At 37.8% G+C, this 22,246-nt stretch overlaps 1 protein-coding gene across 3 annotated transcripts in view; it reads right to left on the reverse strand.

The window, feature by feature from the left end:
• Positions 1 to 3,512: 3,512 nt before the first annotated feature.
• Positions 3,513 to 22,246, reverse strand: part of UBXN2A (UBX domain protein 2A) — a 45,468-nt gene continuing 26,734 nt past the window's right edge. For 2 of the 3 annotated variants that reach the window (XM_047069747.1, XM_047069748.1), the window contains exons 4-7: positions 19,838 to 19,944; positions 16,753 to 16,890; positions 15,076 to 15,231; positions 3,513 to 4,792 (exon numbers count right to left, since the gene is read on the reverse strand). In XM_047069747.1, the coding sequence (XP_046925703.1) occupies positions 4,600 to 4,792; positions 15,076 to 15,231; positions 16,753 to 16,890; positions 19,838 to 19,944 (594 nt within the window). In that variant the 3' untranslated portion in view covers positions 3,513 to 4,599. Of the gene's footprint in view, positions 4,793 to 6,315; positions 8,366 to 15,075; positions 15,232 to 16,752; positions 16,891 to 19,837; positions 19,945 to 22,246 lie in introns of those variants that run through there. The other variant, XM_047069749.1, reaches the window with a different exon arrangement.

Genomic DNA, 22,246 nt, shown 5'->3' on the forward strand with positions numbered 1-22,246 from the left:
ATTGTACAATTTAATTGGGTTAATGGTAAGGTAGATTATGTCCCAATAAAGAAATGTCCCAATTGTTTGTTTGCTTTGCTTTGGTTTTTAAAGGGAAAGGTGTGTGCTTCTTCCCACAGGATGAAATGCAAATGTGGTGACTGGTGCTAGGACAGTCATCTTGAGACATGGAGGTCAGTGATGGTATGCGGAGACAAACAACACGAGTCTGACCTTTCATGAAATGGTTCTACCAGCCCTGAATTGCTTCTATCCAAATTTTGCATGGAAATGAGTAACATTTTATTTCGTAAGCTACTATGAGTTTAGGTGTTCTGTCATGGCTAAATACAATCCTAAAGTATGCACCATCCGGTCTAAAGCAAGCCATTCCATTTCCAATGCCTCAATTCTTTTTGAGGTATAACTGACATAGAACAGTATACTAGTTTCAGGTGTACAAAGTAGTGATTATTTCCTTATACTGCAAAATATGCCTCAATTCTTTAACCTACAAAATGGGTACCTTCTGTTTCCTTGATTGCAGCCTTATCAACAGTGGAAGGATAATTAGATGATACATGTGCTAAATATTTAATTCTTTGGAAACTAAAACTCAAGTTGAAATTTCTTTGAATAATCTATCTTTACAGACATCATTTTATTTGCGTTTTTAGGCCTGGGAACTCTTCATTCCCAATATTTGTACTCTGCAGCACATACTACCACAGTTTTAATTTTGAGAGAAAAGTTAAAAAAAAAAAAAAAGCCCTGCATCTTTTTTTTTTTTACCCAGAAATATAATTAAAATACAAGGCATTTGTCCCTAACAGCTATTGTTCCTAAAATAAATTTTTAAAGACAAATATGTTAGACTTCAAGAGATAAAACAGCAGGATTACAATAACCAAGAAGCCTGCCTTTTAATTAAATAAAACTAAACACTGAGTCACTTAAAAATATCTGAAAGGATGAACACCAAAATGTTATTAGAGGTTATGTTTGAAAGGTGAAATAGGTGATTTAAAGATCATTTCAGCATATCTGCATTTTCTAATTTTCCACAATGAGTATGAATTACCTGTGAAAAAATATTTAAAACAAATGACAAAGAGCCACATATTAGTCTACTCAATTAGCCACTTCTATTTGAAGATTTAGTGTGATGAGCAATTTTTTAATTAAATGGTTTGTACTTAGAGAAAGAACAAAGAAGTAAACTCTACCAAGGAGTTTTCATGCTAGTTCAACTCAGGACACAAATGGTTTTTTAAAACACCTACCTCTGAGTATTAAAACTACCATATCTTAACACTTTTGAGTATTGAATGAAAGTAACACTGATTAAAGTACCTGACAAACAGAAGGCACCTAATAAACGTTGATTCTCAAACTGAAGGTCTTTGCCAAATAAAAATAACAAATGCATCCAGATGTAACTATTTTATGAGACAAATGTAGATTATTTCACAGATCCTTTTAATGAATTATTTCATTCTAAAGACAACAGTTCTTTAACCATTAGCAAAAGATTGCTTTTAAAATAAGGCACTGAAATAGATGCAAACATACTACATTTTAACACAAACACAATGAAAAAAGTACTCTGAATGAGAAAAGTATATAAAATAAATAAGACAAGTTTTGTAGCCTGCATAACGCACAGTAATTTAACCATTAAATCAGAATCCGTAAAACTAGAAATGTACTTCTGTGTATCAGCCTTAACAATGATTCTCAAGAAACTGATTGACGAGTTCTGAAACAACTACACAGGTCAAATTGTGTCCTACACCCGAAGTGTTTGATGATTTTCAAGTCTGCCTTCCCTTGCCAAACCAAATTCAGTCTATATTTTCTAAAGTATGTTTTGTGTATTCTACATATTAACAACTTTACAATTTTAAACTTTAAGGTAGACAGCTTTATCAGAGGATTCTCATTTTAGAAAACCTGTGAGAATATTATTCACATTAATGAAAGTTTTCACAGTTAAAAAATGAAGGTTACTGCTGATGATGGGTCTTTGTAGGAACTTGTCACTGGGGTTTATTCTACATGTACACACAAGAAAGCCCCATATGTATCTTGTGGATAATTATAAACTGGAAAATCCACAAAGGAGGCTTTTCTATAGGTACAAGAAAAATATTTCCAACAAGAAGCCCCTTTATAATAAAGAAAAAAATGCACAATCGCATATTGACTAGAATTATGCATATCAAATTATAAAATGCTTCATGATAGGTCTAGGGAAACATTTTCTTAGAGGCTGAAAAATACACTAACAATCATTTTATATTTGGAACAGTTCGCTGATTTTTACCATCCTTTCATTTTTTGTCAAAACGCCACTATTTTTGTTTCACCAAAGAGAGAGAGAGCTCTAACAGAGCTGTAAACATCACTGACAGTATTTTCTATTATATATCTGTTCATTTCTGAGAGTAAATGACAAAAGCAAAAGGCTCTCCTTTGCTCTCTCTCTCCCCTCCTAATAAAAGGACAGGCCTCCACCATTTGTAAGGCTGGGAGCCAGAAAAGCAAGCACTCTTACTATGGACCTCAAACAGAAGGCATATTTTATAAACCAGGTCGCCTAGCTAGGTGTATATTTCCCTTCTGTTATTCCTGAGCTTCGATTAAAAATCTCACTTAAATGTTCCACCCTCATCTCAGCTCTGCTTAGAGAAGATGAAGTCTAAGTTCCTATCATGATTAGTTAAGAGTGAGAGGGGAACAGTCTAAGGACCAACTGTGTGAGATAAGGACACAACTTAAAAGTCCGGAAGTCCCATTTCAGTGGAATCTTCCACTGTTCACAGTGAATGAAGCAGGCAGGCTTGCTTTCTTAGGGTGGAAGCACAGTGTTGGATTTCCTGAACACGGGTACTTCTGTGTACCTAAGAATCAGATGAAATTAAACCTGCAGAGATCTGGGACCCATCCCAGACACAATAAATCAGAATGCGTCTGGTAGGTGCCTGGAATAGACATTTTGACATGCTTTCCAAAGTGATTCTTACATGAAGGTTTGAGAATTACTGTGAACCAATGCTTTGTAAGAATGGTTCTTTCAAGAGGTCCACAAAGTTAAAACTATTTTCATAATCAAACTAAGACATTATTTGTTTTTTTTCATTTTCTCATGAACATACAGTTGCGTTTACTAGCAGCTACATGGTGTGCAATATCACAACAGATTGAATGTGGAAGCAGACGTGAGGTTCCATCTGTCTTCTTTAACTCAGACCGTAAAGACAGTTGCAAAAAATGGAACACAATGCCACTTTTTTCACGAAATCTTTTTTAGAAAATGCATTTTTCATTAAAATGTGATTTATACTAACATGTGCTTATTATTTTATTGAATAAATATCTTTTAACTTTTTATTTTCAATGTTATATATATAACACACATAAACAAAAGGTCTTGAGACCAAAAAGTTTGAGAACTGTTCTTTCCGGCAGATACCCACTACTGCCCTATGGACATTACTGCTGACAGGTATGGCTACTTAGTTTCTTGGCACATTGAATGTACATTTCACTTTAAATAAGATTCAAATAGAGAATTTGCAAAATAAGCTTCTTAAACTTATGTTCAGGTGAGGGAATTCAATCTGACAATGAAATATTCAAGTCTAACCAGTTTTAGTTAGAAGTTTAAAATAAACATGTTTCCCTTGGTGGCATCAGAACGTAAATAAATAAATAATCCTTTAACGTATACACAGGTTGACTCTGATAGATGGAATAGGAAACCGTAGTTCATGCGATGCATTTAAAAAATATTAGCAATGTGCCAACACAGGCGTTAGAACAGATTCTACATGAGTGGTAGCAAATGAAAGGTTTACTCAAAATGTTAGCTAAAAACAAAACCCTAATTTTCAAAAGAAAATAAAACAAGGGATTAAGTTGGATTCCTGGATAGAAATTTTTTAAAGATTACACTTCTTGAAAGTATAGAAATGTGAGTAGGCAGATTAGTATTGACATTATACTACACTGCTCAATTTTATTCTTAAGTAAAAATATATTTTAGATACTGTGCCAAATTAATAGTTGAGTATATCTTGCCATTAGAGAATAAAAACTGAGAACACTTTGAGGTTCAGGCATAGTTTTGGTGAAAGTAGTCCTTTCTAGCCTTCTGTTTCCCAGGTATAAAATAATTACATTGGTGCTTTGAATTTGCATGTACAAATTTCTTAATGTATTGCTATTTAAAAAATCTGAGATAGCTGACATTGAAACAAATCACTGCTGGTTGGGACCATCTGAATGAATGATGTGTGAATACATTTGCTAATTTATATCATATTTAGATTCTACAGGATATAGTGATTTAATATATCTTATTGTTGAATAACTGGTATTTGAAAATAAGTGTTTTCTGAGTAGGCTTTTGGAAAAAGTGCATTGAATACAGTTTCCAGTCATAGTTTACATTCCTAACTTGTACTTATTTAAAATCTTCTTATCAGGAGGGAGTTAAATAGCGCTCCAACCAAAAGTCCAGCAAATCAGATCTACTTTCCCTCATTTTGGTTTGAGTGTTCATTTACAACCATCATTTCTCTGCAAACTTTCCACTTAGTGCATCAAAAATCAATGTTATGAAAGTTCTCTAAAAGGTTCAGCGGTTTTTTGGAGTCTCTGAATGATCACAGCATTCTGTAAATCTGCTTCTTCCAGTGTGAGTGTTTCATCTAGCAATCTGAGGGAAGGAAGAGCTGTGGCCAGGGAAAAGGGAGGGCTTCTCTGAGATCCTTGGTATTTTTCAATGAAGTCTTTGATGTGGCTTATCCTGTAAAATAGCACAGACTATTAATATAATTTTATGAAAATGTGGATTAGTTAATGGAAGGTAATAACTTGATGATATTTATCTGTGTTCATACATAGAGCAGTGAAATTATGATAGAACTAATAATCTGGGTTTTTTTTTTAATGTTTATTCTTGACACACACATACACACACACACACACACACACACACACACACACAGTGCATGGAGGAAGGGCAGAGAGAGGGAGACACAGAATCCAAAGCAGGCTCCAGGCTCTGAGCCACCAGTACAGAGAACCATGCAGGGCTTGAACTCACAAACTGCAAGATCATGACCTAAGCCAAAGTCGGACACTTAACTGACTGAGCCACCCAAGCGCCCCTGGGTTATCTATCTTAAAAGTTGACTCTGGATGATTTATCTTTAGTGTGATGAGGGTGTTATAGTTACATTTTAAATGTTTTTTAACTTTTTTTATTTTAGAGAGAGAGCCAGAGAACTCGAGCAGGGGAGAGGGGCTGAGGGGGAAGAGAGGGAAGGAGAGAGAGGGGGAAAGAGGGAGGGAGAAAGAGGGAGACAGGGGGGGGGCTGAAATCAAGAGTCCCAACACCTCACCGACTGAGCCATCCAGGCGCCCCCCATTGCTGATATTCTTAATCAGGATGCGAAGAATTATACCTGGCAACATCAACAATGGGTTATTCAGGAATTTAAACTTTGGGAAAATAAGCTGCAACATGCAGACCAACTTTTTTTTTTTTTTTTTTAAGTAGGCTCCACACCCAAAGTGGGGCTTGAACTCACAACCCCTAGATTGAGAGCTGCATGCTCCACCAACTGGGCCAGCCAGGTGCCCCTAGACCAACTTGTTAAGGAGGATATGAGAAATAACTCTGTCTGCAACCAAGATATTTCATAATTTCTAACACCACTGGCCCCAAAGATCATGCTATATTGGAGAGAAAAGTCCAGTACACTCTGGAAAAGGTCAAACCGTACCACATAATGAAAGTGCACAGAACTATCAGAAAGGGAATTTACAGGATTGTGGTCTTTCCAAACATCTCAATCTGTTAAATCACTTAATCATTTACGACCAAGTCACAATTCCCCCTAATTGGCTTCTTTGTGGCTGTCTATGAAGACATGCTAGAAAACCAATGTGACAGCAAGGAGGACGTTCTTTTTTTCTACACTCAAGGAACTCACAACCCTGAGATCTGGAGTTGCAAACTCCACCAACTGAACCAGCCAGGCACCCAAAGGAGGATGTTATTTTACTTTTTTTTTTTTTTTTTAAAGCTTAAAAACAATTTTTTTCTTAAGCACCAAGAACATTCTTCATAAAGCATTAGAGTCGTGTGAAATCCTAAAGAAAAGGACGCTAGGGGAGCCTGGGTGGCTCAGTCGGTAAAGCATCTGACTTCAGCTCAGATCATGATCTCAGGTTCATGAGTTCGAGCCCCTGTCAGACTGTGCTGACAGTTCAGAGCCTGGAGGCTCCTCCTGATTCTGTGTTTCCCTCTCTCTCGCTGCCCCTCCTCTGCTCGCATGCTGTGTCTCTCAAAAATGAATAAACATAAAAAAAATTTTTTTTAAAGAAAAAGAAAAGGACACTATAAGAAAGGAATATTGGAAATATACTGAAGATCCCTTCAAAGCAAACCACCACAGAAAGTCACCCACCAACAAATGTACAACAGTAATATCATTTGGAAGAATTTGATGGAATGCTTTTATTTTAAGAGACTCTAATGCAGGAATTTAAAACTAAAGTGATCGTTCCCTTTGCCTGTGGTAGAAAATGTGCAGTGTGATGCTACTTGGGTGCTGTGGCTATTCAGACTAGTAATTCTGATTCTTTTAAAGAGAAGTAACTTGGAGGGAGGGAGAAGAAACAGAGAGTCCCGAGAAGGAATGTTTGTAGTCTTACCAACATTTACTCTAATGCCTTTGCATCACCTCCTCCCTAAAGGGAGTATGCGCCACTGTGTTGCATTTGCACCATTAATGAGTACAGGTAACTTGTATGTGATGGATATAAAGTAACTTCGGTTTTGGTTCAGGAGCAGGAATGCAATTGTTACATTAGAGATGCTATGCCACATAGTATCTGGCTCACGGTAACCAACTAGTGCCAAAAGAAAGGTTTTGTAATAAAATTATGGATGCATCCTAAAAAAATAAAAAAAATGTGCAAATTAAAAAAATAAAAACAAAGTCTGATTAATAGACAATAAATATTGTTGGTCAATGATTATTAAATGCTTCAGTAATTTAGGAGAAAAAAAATCTAGGTGACTATTTGCTACTGAAAATGTTGGAGTATTTTTCTACACAAAGAAGTTGAAATTAAAATATTTCATTTCCCTACAAAGAAACAAATTTAGACTGGAATAACATATCCCCTCTTCCATTTTCTACCTGTTTAGTTTGTCTTCCATTCATTTTAAAGGAATTTGGGTCACAGAAGAACATTCTAAGGCACCATTTAAACATATGCTTCTATTATTATTATCATCAGCTCTCTGATTCTAGCTGCGTAGGGTGGTTTGCCATTTGGAAATAATAGAAGTGAAATGCCTTGAAGAGAGCCTACTATACAGAAAACACTCAATAGGTGGTAGCTAAAAACAATACACAACAGCACAAAAAGAGGAACTGAAAAGGATTGTTAGCCTAGATATAAAAACTATACTCAAATAACTAGTTACAAGAAACACCTTTAAATATACAGACACATACATAGTTAAGTTGAAATTAAAAGGAAGGAGAAAGATACACCATGTAAGCAAGCACCAATCATAAGGAAGCTGGTATAAGTAACTATATTAGTATCAGGCAAAGTAAACTTCAACACAAAATTATTAGGGATTAAAAGAGATGTTTCTTCACTGCTAAAAAGGTCAATTAATCAGAAAAAAAATTTTACCTCTGCACAGACCTAACCACATAGCTTTAGCATACATGAAGTAAAACGTTGACAGAAATAAAGGAGAAGTAGACGAATCCACAATAATAGTTGTAGATTTTAGCACAGATCTGTAAGTAACTGACAACATAAGCAGAAAAATAAAGCAGTAATTTAATTTATTGAAAAGTTATAGTAATTAAGAGAAAGCGTAGCTGGCAAAAGATAGGTGGACCACTCAAATAGAATGGAGAGTCCAGAACCGATCATGTGATTTACACAAAGGTGCCACAGCAAACGGGCCAGGAAAGAAGTCTCTTCCACAGTGCAATAGCTGGGACTTCGCCACGTGACTTGCTCCAACGGATGTTGGAGAGTGACACAAGTGAAACTTTGCTCAGTGGGACGAGCCTTGTGCCTCTGCCCTTGTTACGAGAACATGGCAAGCAGGCTGCTGACTCAAGAAGAGACACAAGGCGCAGACCCAGACTCACAGAGATGTAGCCTAAATTGGCGCTCCCTCGGAGGACCTGCAAACGTGAATGAGCTCAGCGGAGACCAGAAAAGCCATACCAGCCAACACATAAATACTTATCATAACAGGCCAGGAGATTCTCCTGTATGTTTCCTGAGCAATGCTGATTGATATATCCATGTAAACAGATGTAAATGTGGACCACTGCCAATAAAAATAGAACGGATCATTGATTTCACATAATGCATTATACTATAGAAATGAAAACAGATGAGGTACAGTTACATACATCAACATAGATGAGTCTCAAAAACAGAAGTTGTACAACACATATAACAACATTCATATCATGGGGGCGCCTGGGTGGCTCAGTCGGTTAAGTGTCCGACTTCAGATCAGGTCATGATCTCACACTCCGTGATTTCGAGCCCCACATCAGGCTCTGTGCAGACAGTTCGGAGCCTGGAGCCTGCTTTGGATTCTGTGTATCCCTCTCTTTCTGCCCCTCCCCTGCTCATGCTCTCTGTCTCAAAAACAAATAAAAACATTAAAAAAAATAACATTCATATCATGTTAAAAAAAAAAAAAAAGCAAAGCTGCCTTTCTTTTTCCTTACTAAACAACTTGGTCCAAAAGCCAATAGTATGGCAGAACATGGGAACCAGAAACAATAGGGAGTTGTGGTGGCCCAGGACAGGGACTCAGAGTCTAAGCAGGGTGAAGAAGGTCTCTGCACAGGAAAGCTAACCACCTGCATGGTGCCAGAGCCCGATGAACACAAGAAGGGTGTCCATGCAGGCGGAGGTGAAGCAGGGGTGGTCAGAGCTTACGCGGGTGAGGGGTGTGTCCCACACAGAAGACTTGTCCAGTACAGACTGCCAGCAGCCCACTGGGGTGAGGAATATGTCCAAACTGAGGGGCAGAAGAAGTGGCACAGGGTGGCCTGTGTCAAGCAAAACGGAAAGAGCCTTCTCACAGAGGAGCGGCCAACTGCAGTGTCAGAACCAGAGAGGGGTGAAGAGAGTGTACAAGCACCAGGGAGAAGAGGCTGCACTGAATGTCACCGAGAGGGTAAAGAGGCCAGCGGCACAGGGTGTTGAAGTGGTCTGGGGTGATGTGTCAGAGACCCAGCAGGAAGAGGAGGGAACTCAAGTGAGAACTCCAGAAGGATATGGTAAAGCCCAGGCAGGGTGAAGAAGTCTTCCATGAGGGGGAGGTGGCAATGGGGAACAAAGACATTGGCTCCACACAGGAGAACTAATCAATAAACAAATATATTAAGAATAATTGAAGCCAGGCTATTCAGTATGGGAGAAATCAGTTATAAATACAGAAAGGAAAAAACTGGAATAAACTCCATGGTGGTAGATTGAGTTTGGCAGTATCTACGTGAACTCATGCTTTTTGTTCTGCAAAGATATAGAAAATACAGATATATATGTACATGTGTGTGTACACCTATCACTCTCTCCACTCAGAGGGCCTGAGAACGGTGGGTAGCCACTGTCCACTGAAAAAGAACCAGGGCTTCTGAGAAAAAGACTAAAACCTGAAAAAACTTCTGTGCCAGAAAACAAAGAAATAAAGAATGATGGGAACATGTCAGTAAGATAAAGGCAGTCCCACTGACTATATCTGGGAATATATGAGCATTAAAATAAATTTTGCTGGTGAGAGCATACAATCCATCAAATAAAATAGGAAACATGAGGGGCGCCTGGGTGGCGCAGTCGGTTAAGCGTCCGACTTCAGCCAGGTCACGATCTCACGGTTCGTGAGTTCGAGCCCCGCGTCAGGCTCTGGGCTGATGGCTCAGAGCCTGGAGCCTGTTTCCAATTCTGTGTCTCCCTCTCTCTCTGCCCCTCCCCCGTTCATGCTTTGTCTCTCTGTGTCCCAAAAATAAATAAAAATGTTAAAAAAAATAAATAAAATAAAATTTGTTTAAAAAAAAATAGGAAACATGAGAAGATGTAGGTATAAATAAACGAATAAATCTGATGTCATAGGAAAAACATGTAATTATGCAATTTCAAACCTCTTCCCCAGAAAATATGTATTAACTACAAAGAGAAAAAATAACTTTATATTAAAGGAGACTGTCAGATATCCCTTTAATCAAGTGAACAAACATGGGGCACCTGGGTGGCTCACTCGGTTAAGCGTCCCACTTCGGCTCAGGTCATGATCTCACGGTTCATGAGTTCGAACCCCACATTGGGCTCTGTGCTGACAGCTCAGAGCCTGGAGCCTGTTTGGATTCTGTGTCTCCCTCTCTCTCTACCCCTCCCCCACTCACACTCTGTCTCTCAAAAATAAATAAATGTTAAAAAAATTTAATAAAAAAAAGGGAACAAATTTAACATCATAGTGGGACAAAATGTAAATTATGCCACCTGACAGAATGCAATGAGATACAAAAGCATCACTTTTGTGATATTCCTGCCAAAATTAGAGAACTAAATATAATTACGAGAAACAATCAAATACAAAATTGGCCCGTAATTAAAAGAAAAATACCAAGGTTATAAAAATCAAAGAAAGAGTGAGGAACTATTATTTCAAACTCAACATAATAAAAGCCATATATGAAATTCCCATAGCTAGTATCAGCCTCAGTGGGGAAAAATGGAGAGCTTTTCCCCTTCGGTCAGGAACAGGACAGGAATGACCACTCTCATCACTATTAGTTAACATAGTACTAGACATCTCAGCCCCAGCAATCAGAAAACAAAAAGAAATAAAAGGCATCCAAATTGGCAGGAAGAAGTCAAACTTTCACTATTGAAGATGACATGATACTCTATCTGGAAAACCCAAAAGACTCCACCAAAAAATTACTAAAACTAAATACATGAATTATGCAAAGCTGCAAGATATAAAATCAACATACAGAAATTTGTTGCATTTCTATACACCGATAATGAAGCAGCAGAAAAAGAAATTAAAGAATCGATCCCATTTAGACCTGCACCAAAACCAGTAAGATACCTAGGAATAAACCTAATAAAAAAGGTTAAAAGATCTGAAAACTACAGAACACTTATGAAAGAAATTGAAAAGAACACAAAGAAATAGGAAAAAAATTCCATGCTCATGGATTGGAAAAACAAACATGATTAAAATGTCTGTACTACCCAAAGCAATCTACACATTTAATGCAATCCCTATCAAAATATCACCAGCATTTCTCACAGAGCTAGAACAAACAATCCTAAAATTTGTATGGAATCACAAGAAACCGTGAATAGTCAAAGCAATCCTGACAAAGAAAAGCAAAGCTGGAGGCATCACAATTCCGGACTTCAAGCTATATTACAAAGCTGTAGTCATCAAGACAGTATGGTACTGGCACAAAAACAGACATAGATCAATGGAACAAAACAGAAAACCCAGAAATGGACCCACAACCATGTGGTCAATTCATCTTCAACAAAGCAGGAAAGAATATGTAATGAGAAAAAGGTTTCTTCAACAAATGGTGTTGGGAAAACTGGACAGCAACATGCAGAAGAATGACACTAGACCACTTTCCTACACCATACACAAAACTAAATTCCAAATGAATGAAAGACCTAAATGTGAGACACGAAACCATCAAAATCCTAGAGGAAAATACAGGCAGCAACCTCTCTGACTTCAGCCATAGCAACTTCTTACCTGACACACTGATGGAGACAGGGGAAACAAAAGCAAAAATGAACTATTAGCACTTCATCAAAATAAAAAGTTCTGCAGAGAAAAGGAAACAATCAACAAAACTAAAGGGCAGCCTATGGAATGGAAAAGATATACGCAAATGACATATCTGAAAAAGGGTTAGTATCTAAAGTCTATTAAGAACTTATCAAACTCAACACCCAAAAAACAAATAATCCAGTGAAGAAATGGGCAAAAGACATGAATAGACATTTTTCCAAAGACATCCAGATGGCTAACAGACACATTAAAAGATGTTCAACATCACACATCACCAGGGAAATACAAATCAAAACCACAATGAGATACAACCTCACACCCGTCAGAATGGCTAACATTAACAACACAGGAAAACAACAGATGTTGGTGAGGACGTGGGCAAAGGGGAACCCTCTTGCACTGTTGGTGGGAATGCAAACTGCTGCAGCCACTCTGGAGAACAGTATGGAGGTTCCTCAGAAAGTTAGAAACAGAACTACCCTAGCCCTAGCAATTGCACTACTAGCTATTTACTCAAAGTATACAAAACTACTGATTTGAAGGGGCACATATACCCTGATGTTTACAGCACCATTAGCAACAATAGCCAAACCATGGAAAGAGCCCAGGTGTCCATCAACTGATGAATGGATAAAGGACACGCGTGTATATGCATGCGTGTGTGTACATAGATGCACATATACACACAATGGAATATTACTCAGCCATCAAAAAGGATGAAATCTTGCCATGTGCAACAACATGGATCGAACTACACACTGTATTACGCTAAGTGAAATAAGTCAGTGAAAAAAAAAACAAATATCATAATTTCACTCATGTGGAATTTAGGAAACAAAATAGATGAACATACGGGAAGGGGGAAAAAAAGAATATATGGGAGGCAGGGAAGCAAACCATAAGAGATTCTTAATGATAGAGAACAAACAGTGTTAATGGAAGGAGGTGGGTGGGGGACTGGCTAGATGGGTGATGAACATTCAGGAGGGCACTTGTTATGATGAGCACTGGGTGTTCTTATATGTAAATTATTAATCACCAAATTCTGATTCTGAAACCAATACTACACTATATGTCAACTAACTAGGATTTAAATAAAATCTTGGAAGAAACAAAAAACACAACAACAACAACAAAAAAACCCCCCAGAAACTGGGACATGTGTGATTCTGAACAGTCTTTGGATAAAATGGATAATATCGGATTAAATGGCAAACTTTGAATAGGGCCAAACATTAGCTGGAAGAAGTGTATCAGTGTTACATTTCCAGATGGTTGAATTGTGGTTATATGGGATAATGCCCATGTTTGTAGGAAATATCAGAGTATTTTGGGTGATGGGTCATCAGCTTGGCAACTTACTCTTGAATGGCTAGGAAAAAAAAGTTCTTTATAGTGTTCTTAAAATTTTTCTGTATGTTTATGATTGTTGTAAAACTTAAGATAATTAATTGAAAATGAGCAAAACAACTCAATATTTTTAAAAGATACATATGTACTTGGCAAACCTATGAATAAAACCAGATGAAGGATGCGCCTGGGTGGCTCAGCTGTTAAGCGTCCGACTCTTGGTTTCAGCTGAGGTCATGATCTCAGTTTCAGGAGTTCGAGTCCCTCACTGGGCTCTGTGCTAACAGCGCAGAGCCTGCTTGGATTATCTCTCTCCCTCCCTGTCTCTCCCCTACCCATGCTGTCTCTCTCTCAAAATAAAGGACTTAAAAAAAAAAAAAAAAGCAGAAGAATAACACAAATTCAGAATAGAGTATCTCCTGCACAAAAGGAAAGAAATATGACCAAAGAAAGGCACACAGATACATTGGTGTTTGTTTTGAGTGAGGCAGTATATGTGTTTATCTTATTATCAATTTAACTATACATATATAACTTTTATGTAAAACATTTCTCTCCAAAATGTTTAAATGTTTTTAAATAAAGAAGGAAACCTATGCACAGTATGTTCCTACTTCTAATTAAAATGAACAAAAATTTTTGGGGTGCCTGGCTGGCTCACTTGGAAGAGCACGAAACTTGTAATCTCAGGATCATGAGTTCAAGCTCCATGATGGGGGTAGAGTTTACTTAAAAAATAAAATAGGGGCGCCTGGGTGGCTCAGTCGGTTGGGCGTCCGACTTCAGCTCAGGTCATGATCTCGCGGTCCGTGAGTTCAAGCCCCGCATTGGGCTCTGTGCTGACAGCCCAAGGCCTGGAGCCTGTTTCAGATTCTGTGTCTCCCTCTCTCTCTGACCTTCCCCCATTCATGCTCTGTCTCTCTGTGTCTCAAAAATGAATAAACGTTAAAAAAAAATAAAAATAAAAATAAATTTAAAATATTAAAAATTTTAAGAGATAAAAGACTGGAAAAACCCATGAAACTGACAACAGTGATTATCTCCGGGTGATGGAATTTCAAATGACTTCAATTTCTTTCAATATTTTTCTGTATATTTTTCAAAAGAAAACATGCATATAATGCTAACGACTGATTTTAAAATATATTAAAAATAATTCTTCTAAAATTATATATCTAGGGGCGCCTGGGTGGCTCAGTAGGGTAAGCATCTGACTCTTGATCTCAGCTCAGGTCACAATCTCACGGTTTGTGAGATGAGCCCTGTGACAGACTGCACTGACAATGCAAGACCTGCTTCATATTCTCTCTCTCCCTCCCTGTCTGCCCTTCCCTCACTTGTGCACACGTGTGCATGCTCTCTCTCTAAATAAGTAAATAAACATTAAACAAAAATGGTTACAGGGCACCTGGGCAGCTCAGTCACTTAAGCGTCCAACTTTGGCTCAGGTCACGATCCCATCATTGAGTTCAAGCTCCACATTGGGTTCTCTGCTGTCAGTGCAGAGCCTGCTTCGGATCCTCTGTCCCCCTCGCTCTCTGCCCCTCCCTGGCTCACCTCGCTCTTTCTCTCTCAAAAATAAGCAAACTTTAAAAAAAAGATACTTTCACTTAAAAACAATGGTTATACAAAAGTAAATTAAAAATAAATTAATAAAATTACATATTTAGATATACAGGAAAACTAACCAAATGATAATCCATACAACAAACTGAAAATACTTCATCTCCAAAAATTTTTATTTTCATGATATATTATGTTTAGAGAACTGCTAAGATCCTTGCTTAGTTCTTAAACTCTGCGTACTGAACTGAAAAGAAATTTAAAAAGGAAAAAAATTAAGACAAATAATGAAATGGAAGACTCACCTATGAGAAATGTTAAATTTCTGGACAATCCGTTTTCCATTGGCTAACCAGATCTGTACGTTAGTGATGGGTTCCAGGTTGTTTAGTTGAACAACAGACAAATTTTTATTCTCGACTTCAATACTCTTTGCCTTAGAAACAATTTTTGGTGTGGCACTAAGAAAATCCAGACAACAAAATCAGATGCATGTTGTTCATTAAGCAAAACCTTATCATTAAGTAATTACTACAAAAATTTTACATTAAGTATACTTTAGCAAGATTTTAGTAAGTCAATGCTATTTCCTAGTAACAATATTATTTATGTCCATCATATATGATGAGATGAATGTAGGAACCTAATGAAATTAGGCATATCCGAGTAATTTGTAAGACTGTAGAATGCTATGTAAATATATGATAAAATATTGTAAATATATTGTAATTATTTAAATAGCACCTTACAGAATAATTTTACAGGGTTATTAGATCCACAGACTTTACCTTTACCTACTACTCCCCATTTCTGTAAGAAATGGGGCACCTGGGTGGCTCAGTCAGTTAGTGTTCGACTTCAGCTCAGGTCATGATCTCACAGTTCCTGAGATGGAGCCCCATGACAGGCTCTGTGCTGACAGCTCAGAGCCTGGAGCCTGTCTTCAGATTCTGTGACTCCCTCTCTCTCTGCCCCTCCCCTAATTGCGTTGTCTCTCTCTCTCTCTCCCAAAAATAAATAAAACTTTAAAAAAATTTTCTGTAAAAAATAAGTTTTCAAGAGATTAATCTTTGGGTTATAAAGGGGGAAAAAAAGGAAGCAAAGCATTTCCTGATTATTCTGAAAGTTACATCTGAATTTTTTTTAATGTTTATTCATTTTTGAGACAGAGAGACAGAGCATGAGTGGGGGTGGGGGGGAATGTGTGCAGACAGAGAGAGGGAGACACAGAACTCAAAGCAGGCTCCCTGCCGTCAGCACAGAGCCTAATGTGGGGCTCAAACTCACAAACCATGAGATCATGACCTGAGCTGAAGTTGGACGCTTAACCGAGCCACCCAGGTGCCTCGACATCTGAATATTTTTATATGTGTGGATGAATATGTAGATAACTTTACCAACCTTGATAATATATGAGAATGCATAAAAATACAAGCAATCACATATGTAACCTCTTTGTAATTGTGTCATAAGACAGATATGATGAAGACTGCAAAATGTGACACTAAAGGCTTTGATATGGATACTAACTTTATCATGCATTTTTCAGTTTTATTACCTCACAATTCAGATACTTATCACAGAACACAACGTTGAAGGCACTGATAAGTATAAAATTGAACCCTATATTCAAAACTTAACATATGTACTCTGTAACATTAATGGCAATGATCAAGGAGTGGGTGCAAGGGAGAAAAATTATATATACATCCAATTCTGCCTAATGTCCTAAATAATCCATGTCCTTTTAATTTGGTAAAATCAAAAAAGCCTCCATGATTTTTTTTAGTGTACTACCAGCATGTGTTAATTTACACTAAAGTAAATAGGACCTAGGAGTCCTCATGAAAGTTAAGAATAATCTCACTTCCAATGAGAGAAATGATAAGCTCTTTATATATGGTCTATATTGTAAAATAATGACAAGTTGAGTATTAGTCAAGCCTCTGTTTATGGAAAACACAGCTAATGAGCCTATTTACCTTCCCAGTCTATGACCCTGTCCTGAAAAGGGCTGGAACACCGGCTTCGTTGACACACATACTTCATTTTTTTTGTCTTCAACTTTAACATCCACCTCCTCTTTATCAAAAATTCCCTGTAATTCCAAAGGTAATTCCCTAGGAAGGAAAAGAAACAAAGTGATAAAGCTCCCAATATGTTTTTTCTTTCTCTGAAAAACATATTCTGTATGCAAACAGAACTGAAAAATATATAGAAATAAGAGGCATATATAATACAATAAAAAACTAAATATATTCTTAAAACTTTATTTTTAAGTAATCCCTCCACCCAATGTGGGGCTCAAACCCACAACCCAATCAAGAGTCAGATGTTCTACTGACTGAGCCAGCTATTTGCTCCCAAACTGGATGTATTTAAAATACAGTCAAATAAGATGAATACCAAGAAATAAGAACAATACAGAGTAATTTCTTTTCATGTTTGTTCATTTATTTTTGAGAGAGCCCACACACATGAGTTGGGGAGGGGCAACGAGAGAGGAAACACAGAATCTGAAGCAGGCTCCAGGCTCTGAGCCGTCAGCACAGAGCCCAATGCTGGGCTCGAACGCACAAACTGTGGAGACCATGACCTGAAGTCAGATGCTTAACTGACTGAGCCACCCAGGTGCCCCAAATACAGAGTTAATTTTTAAGACTACAAATTCATGAACAGCTTGAGTTACTCAGCAGTACCTAGAATAGTACTAAAGTCATGAAATATTTGATGACTATATTGTGCTAAATTTAAACAATTTGATCTCTTTATAGGTGTCTGAATAAAACTAAAAATGTGCTAGAAAAATCAGGCTCTCATTTCCACTTTTAAATAGAAATATAAAAAAATTAAAAAATATACAGATTTACTCTACACATGATGAAATAAAATACAAAACATGTAGAATTTAAAAAAGCGTTTTCACATTTCATACTCCTAACAGAAAGATAAAGTAACACAGTTAGGACGTGGACTCCATCAGAGGCTCTGTCTCATATACCACAGATGCTTCTCTTCTGAACAAGGTAAACTTTTTTGAATCTTATGATCTTTTAAAAGCAGAGTCTTAGGGCGCCTGGGTGGCTCAGTCGGTTGAGCGTCCGACTTTGGCTCAGGTCATGATCTCGCAGTCCGTGACTTCGAGCCCCGCGTCGGGCTCTGTGCTGACCGCTCAGAGCCTGGAGCCTGTTTCAGATGCTGTGTCTCCCTCTCTCTATGACCCTCCCCCATTCATGCTCTCTGTCTCAAAAATAAATAAACGTTAAAAAAAAAAAATTTAAAAGCAGTCTTTTCTAATGAACACTTGAAAGTTTACAATGTTATGGAATACACAGATATATAAGCAATGAACTTCCATGGGAAAATTTTAACCAAATTACAAGTTTTAACATACTTATAAAATAATTTTTTCTTGATAACTGAAATAATACAAATTCATTTTATACTTAGGATTTTTGTACTTTTCTGTACATGTTATACTTCAAAAAATTTTTATTTAAAAATAAGCAATACATGTTTGTTCTAAAAAAAAAAGATGTAAAAAATGTAAACATAAGTCAACTTGGAAAGTGACAATCCTAGGGTACTTGGGTGGCTCAGTTGGTTAAGTGACTAACTCTTATTCTCAGCTCAGCTAATGATTTCAGGGTTCCTGAGATCAAGCCCTGAGTAGGCTTTGCACTGATGGGTGGAGCCTTCTTGGGATCCTCTCTCAATGCCCATCCCCCATCCCCCATACATTCACTCTCTCAAAATCAATAAATAAATAACTAAAAAGAAAGAAAGTGACATTCCTTATAAACCTACTCTCACTTTAATAAAAAAAACTGGGGCACCCGGCTGGCTCAGTTGATAGACTATGTAATTCTTTCACTTTTTTTTTTTAAAGTAATCTCTACACCCAATGTAGGGCTCAAACGCACAACCCCTAGGGCTCAGGAACCTGAGATCAAGAATCAATCACATGTTCCACCAAGTGAACCAGTCAGGCGCCCTGAGCATGCGATTCTTCATCTTGGTTGGGATTGTGAGTTCAAGCCCCATGTTGGGCCTAGAGCTTACATTAAAACAAAAACATAAACAACACATATTGGGGCACCTGGGTGGCTCAGTTGGTTAACTGCCTGACTTCAGCTCAGGTCATGATCTCACAGTCTGTGAGTTTGAGCCCCACATTGGCCTCTGTGCTGACAGCTCAGAGCCTGTAGCCTGCTTCAGATTCTGTGTCTCCCTCTCTCTCTGCCCCTCCCCCACTCATGTTCTGTCTCTCTCTCTCTCTCTCTCAAAAATAAACATTAAAAAATTTTTTTAAAACCCCACAAAACTCTGGTGTTGTATCTCCTAGATTTTCTCTATACATATAATAAAACTCCATGTAATTGTTTTATTTTTTCTGCAGATGGTATTGATGTATACAAATTATCAGTATTCTCTGCAAACTGTTTTTTTTTTTTTTTTTTTTTTTTTAAGTTTATTTATCTGTTTTGAGAGAGACAGAGCACCAGCAGGGGACAGGCAGTGAAAGAGAGAGAAAGAGAATCTCAAGCAGACTTCATGCTGTCAACACAGAGCCTGACGTGGGGCTGGATCTCACGAAGTGTGAGATGAAGACATGAGCCAAAAATCAAGAGTCAGACGCTCAACTGACTGAGCTACCCAGGCGTCCCTGCAAACTTTTTAAAAATAAAAGATACCACGGAAATCTTCTCATGTTAATATATAGACGTATATCATTCACTTTTATCAAATGCATACTGTTATAAAGCAGATCAAACGGTACAAATATATAAAATATTCTTTCCATTTTCTTCTTAGTGATTCATAGGAATTGTATATATATTCCATTTGCATGACATACATGAAACAAGTACTTCCAGTCTGGCAGTTCTCTTTTGACTGCATATAAGTGTTGCTGGTAAATATGTTTTTAATATTTATATAATGAGATTTATCTATATTTTTTACATTGCTTCAGGGATTCATGCCAACCATAGCTATATGTAATAATGTGGATTCTGCCAAATGAAACACGCTTAAAATATCCTTGAGTTTACAAAGAATGCTTACCCCTTTTTGATGGAGTTTAGAAACTGCTGACTTGCACCATCAGAGTAACTTCGGAAATCGTCATTGACCGTGAATCCATTTTTCCATAATTTTATACTAACATCTACCTGCAAAACAGTAAGAAAAAAATGTATTACGTTAATAAAATGTACTGGATTAAAATTCTGAATTTTTTTCTATCGTGTATATTTTATGTATCATTCATTTCCTTTTTAAAATTGATAAAATTGACATATAACATTGTACTTATTTTTAGTGTACAACAAAATGACCTTATATATGCACATACTGCGAGATGATTATCACATTTTGGTCAACATCCATTACCAAACTACAATTTTTTTTCCAGTTTTACTGAGAAACTAATACACATCACTATGTAAGTTTAATGCATAGAACATTATGCTCTGATTTACGTGTATTGTAAAATAATTACCACAATAGGTTCAGCTAACACTCATAATACTCATATAGATACAATAAAAAGAAAAGAAGGGGTGCCTAGGTGGCTCAGCTGGTTGAGCATCCAACTTCGGCTCTTGGTTCCTGAGTTTCAGCCCCAGGTCTGGCCCTGTACTGACAGCTCAGAGCCTGGAGCCTGCTTCAGAACTGTGTCTCCCTCTCTCTCTGCCCGTCCCCTGCTCATGCTCTGTCTCTCTCTGTCTCAAAAAATACATAAACATTTTATGGGGCGCCTGGGTGGCGCAGTCGGTTAAGCGTCCGACTTCAGCCAGGTCACGATCTCGCGGTCCGTGAGTTCGAGCCCCGCGTCGGGCTCTGGGCTGATGGCTCAGAGCCTGGAGCCTGTTTCCGATTCTGTGTCTCCCTCTCTCTCTGCCCCTCCCCCGTTCATGCTCTGTCTCTCTCTGTCCCAAAAAAAAATAAATAAAAACGTTGAAAAAAAAATTAAAAAAAAAATACATAAACATTTTAAAAAATTTAAAAAAAAACGGAGAAAAAAAGAATTTTCTCCTTGTGAGGACAACTCAGAAGATTTACTCTAATTTTCCTATGTATCAGAGCAGTCATCCATTGTGCATTATAACTACAGTAATTATTTATCTTACACTTGGAAGTTTGTACATTCTGATCACCTTCTGCAAAATTTTTTTTTTAACATTTATTTATTTTTGAGAGACAGACAGCGAAACACAATGCGAGCAGGGGAGGGGCAGAGAGGGAGGGAGACACAGAATCTAAAGAAGGCTCCAGGCTCTGAGCTGTCAGCACAGAGCCCAACATGGGCCTCAAACCCACGAACTTCAAAATCATGACCTGAGCTGAAGTTGGACATTTAACCCACTTAGCCACCAAAGTGCCTTTTTAATGTATCACTCTTAAGAGCAAACTTCAAGTGTAAAATATCAAAAATAATGTATATAGGGATCTGTGGCTGGCTCAGTCAGTATAACATGAGACTCTTGACCTGGTTGTGAGTTTGAGCCCCAGTTGGGCATAAAGTTCACTTTAAAAGATGTATATACAGGGGTGTCTGGATGGCTTAGTTGGTTAAGCATCTGACTTCAGCTCAGGTCATGCTCTCATGGTTTGAGAGTTTGAGCCCCAAGTTGGGCTCTGCACTGCCAGTGCAGACCCTGCTTGGGATTCTCTCTCTCTTTCCCTGTCTCTCTGCCCCTCTCTGACTCAAACTTTCTCAAAATAAACTTAAAAAAATAAAAACAGGGGCACCTGGGTGGCTCAGTCGGTTAAGCGACCGACTTCAGCTCAGGTCATGATCTCGAGGTCCATGAGTTCAACCCCGCATCGGGCTCTGTGCTGACCGCTCAGAGCCTGGAGCCTGTTTCGGATTCTGTGTCTCCCTCTCTCTCTGACCCTCCCCCGTTCATGCTCTGTCTCTCTCTGTCTCAAAAATAAATAAATGTTAAAAAAAATTTTTTTTAAATAAAAATAAAAATAAAGGCTACATTTAAAATAAATAAAAATAAAAAATAAAATAAAATAAAAATAAAAATAAAAATAAAAAATGCATATACAGAAACAGAACAAGGGATGCCTGGGTGGCTGAGTTGCTTAAGCATCCGATGCTGGCTCAGGTCATGATCTCAGTTTGTGAGTTGAAGCCCCACATCAGGATGTCTGCCGTCAGCGCAGAGCAGGCTTTAGATCTTCTGTCTCCCTTTCTTTCTGCTCCTTCCCTTCCTCTCTCTTGCGTGCTCTCCTTTTTTAATATTAAAAAAAAATTTTTTTTTAACATTCATTTTTGAGAGACAGACAAAGCATGCGTGGGGGAGGGGCAGAGTGAGAGGGAGAAACAGAATCTGAAGCAGGCTCCAGGCTCTGAGCTGTCAGCACAGAGCCCGACGAGGGGCTTGAACTCACGAACCAGGAGATCACAACCCCAGCTGAAGTCGGACGCTTAACCAACTGAGCCACCCAGGCACCTCAGCA

This window comes from Lynx rufus, unplaced genomic scaffold, assembly GCF_022079265.1.
Source record: "Lynx rufus isolate CCGP_SWC_20201006 ecotype Redwood Valley unplaced genomic scaffold, mLynRuf1.p SCAF_8, whole genome shotgun sequence".
NCBI lineage: Eukaryota > Metazoa > Chordata > Mammalia > Carnivora > Felidae > Lynx > Lynx rufus.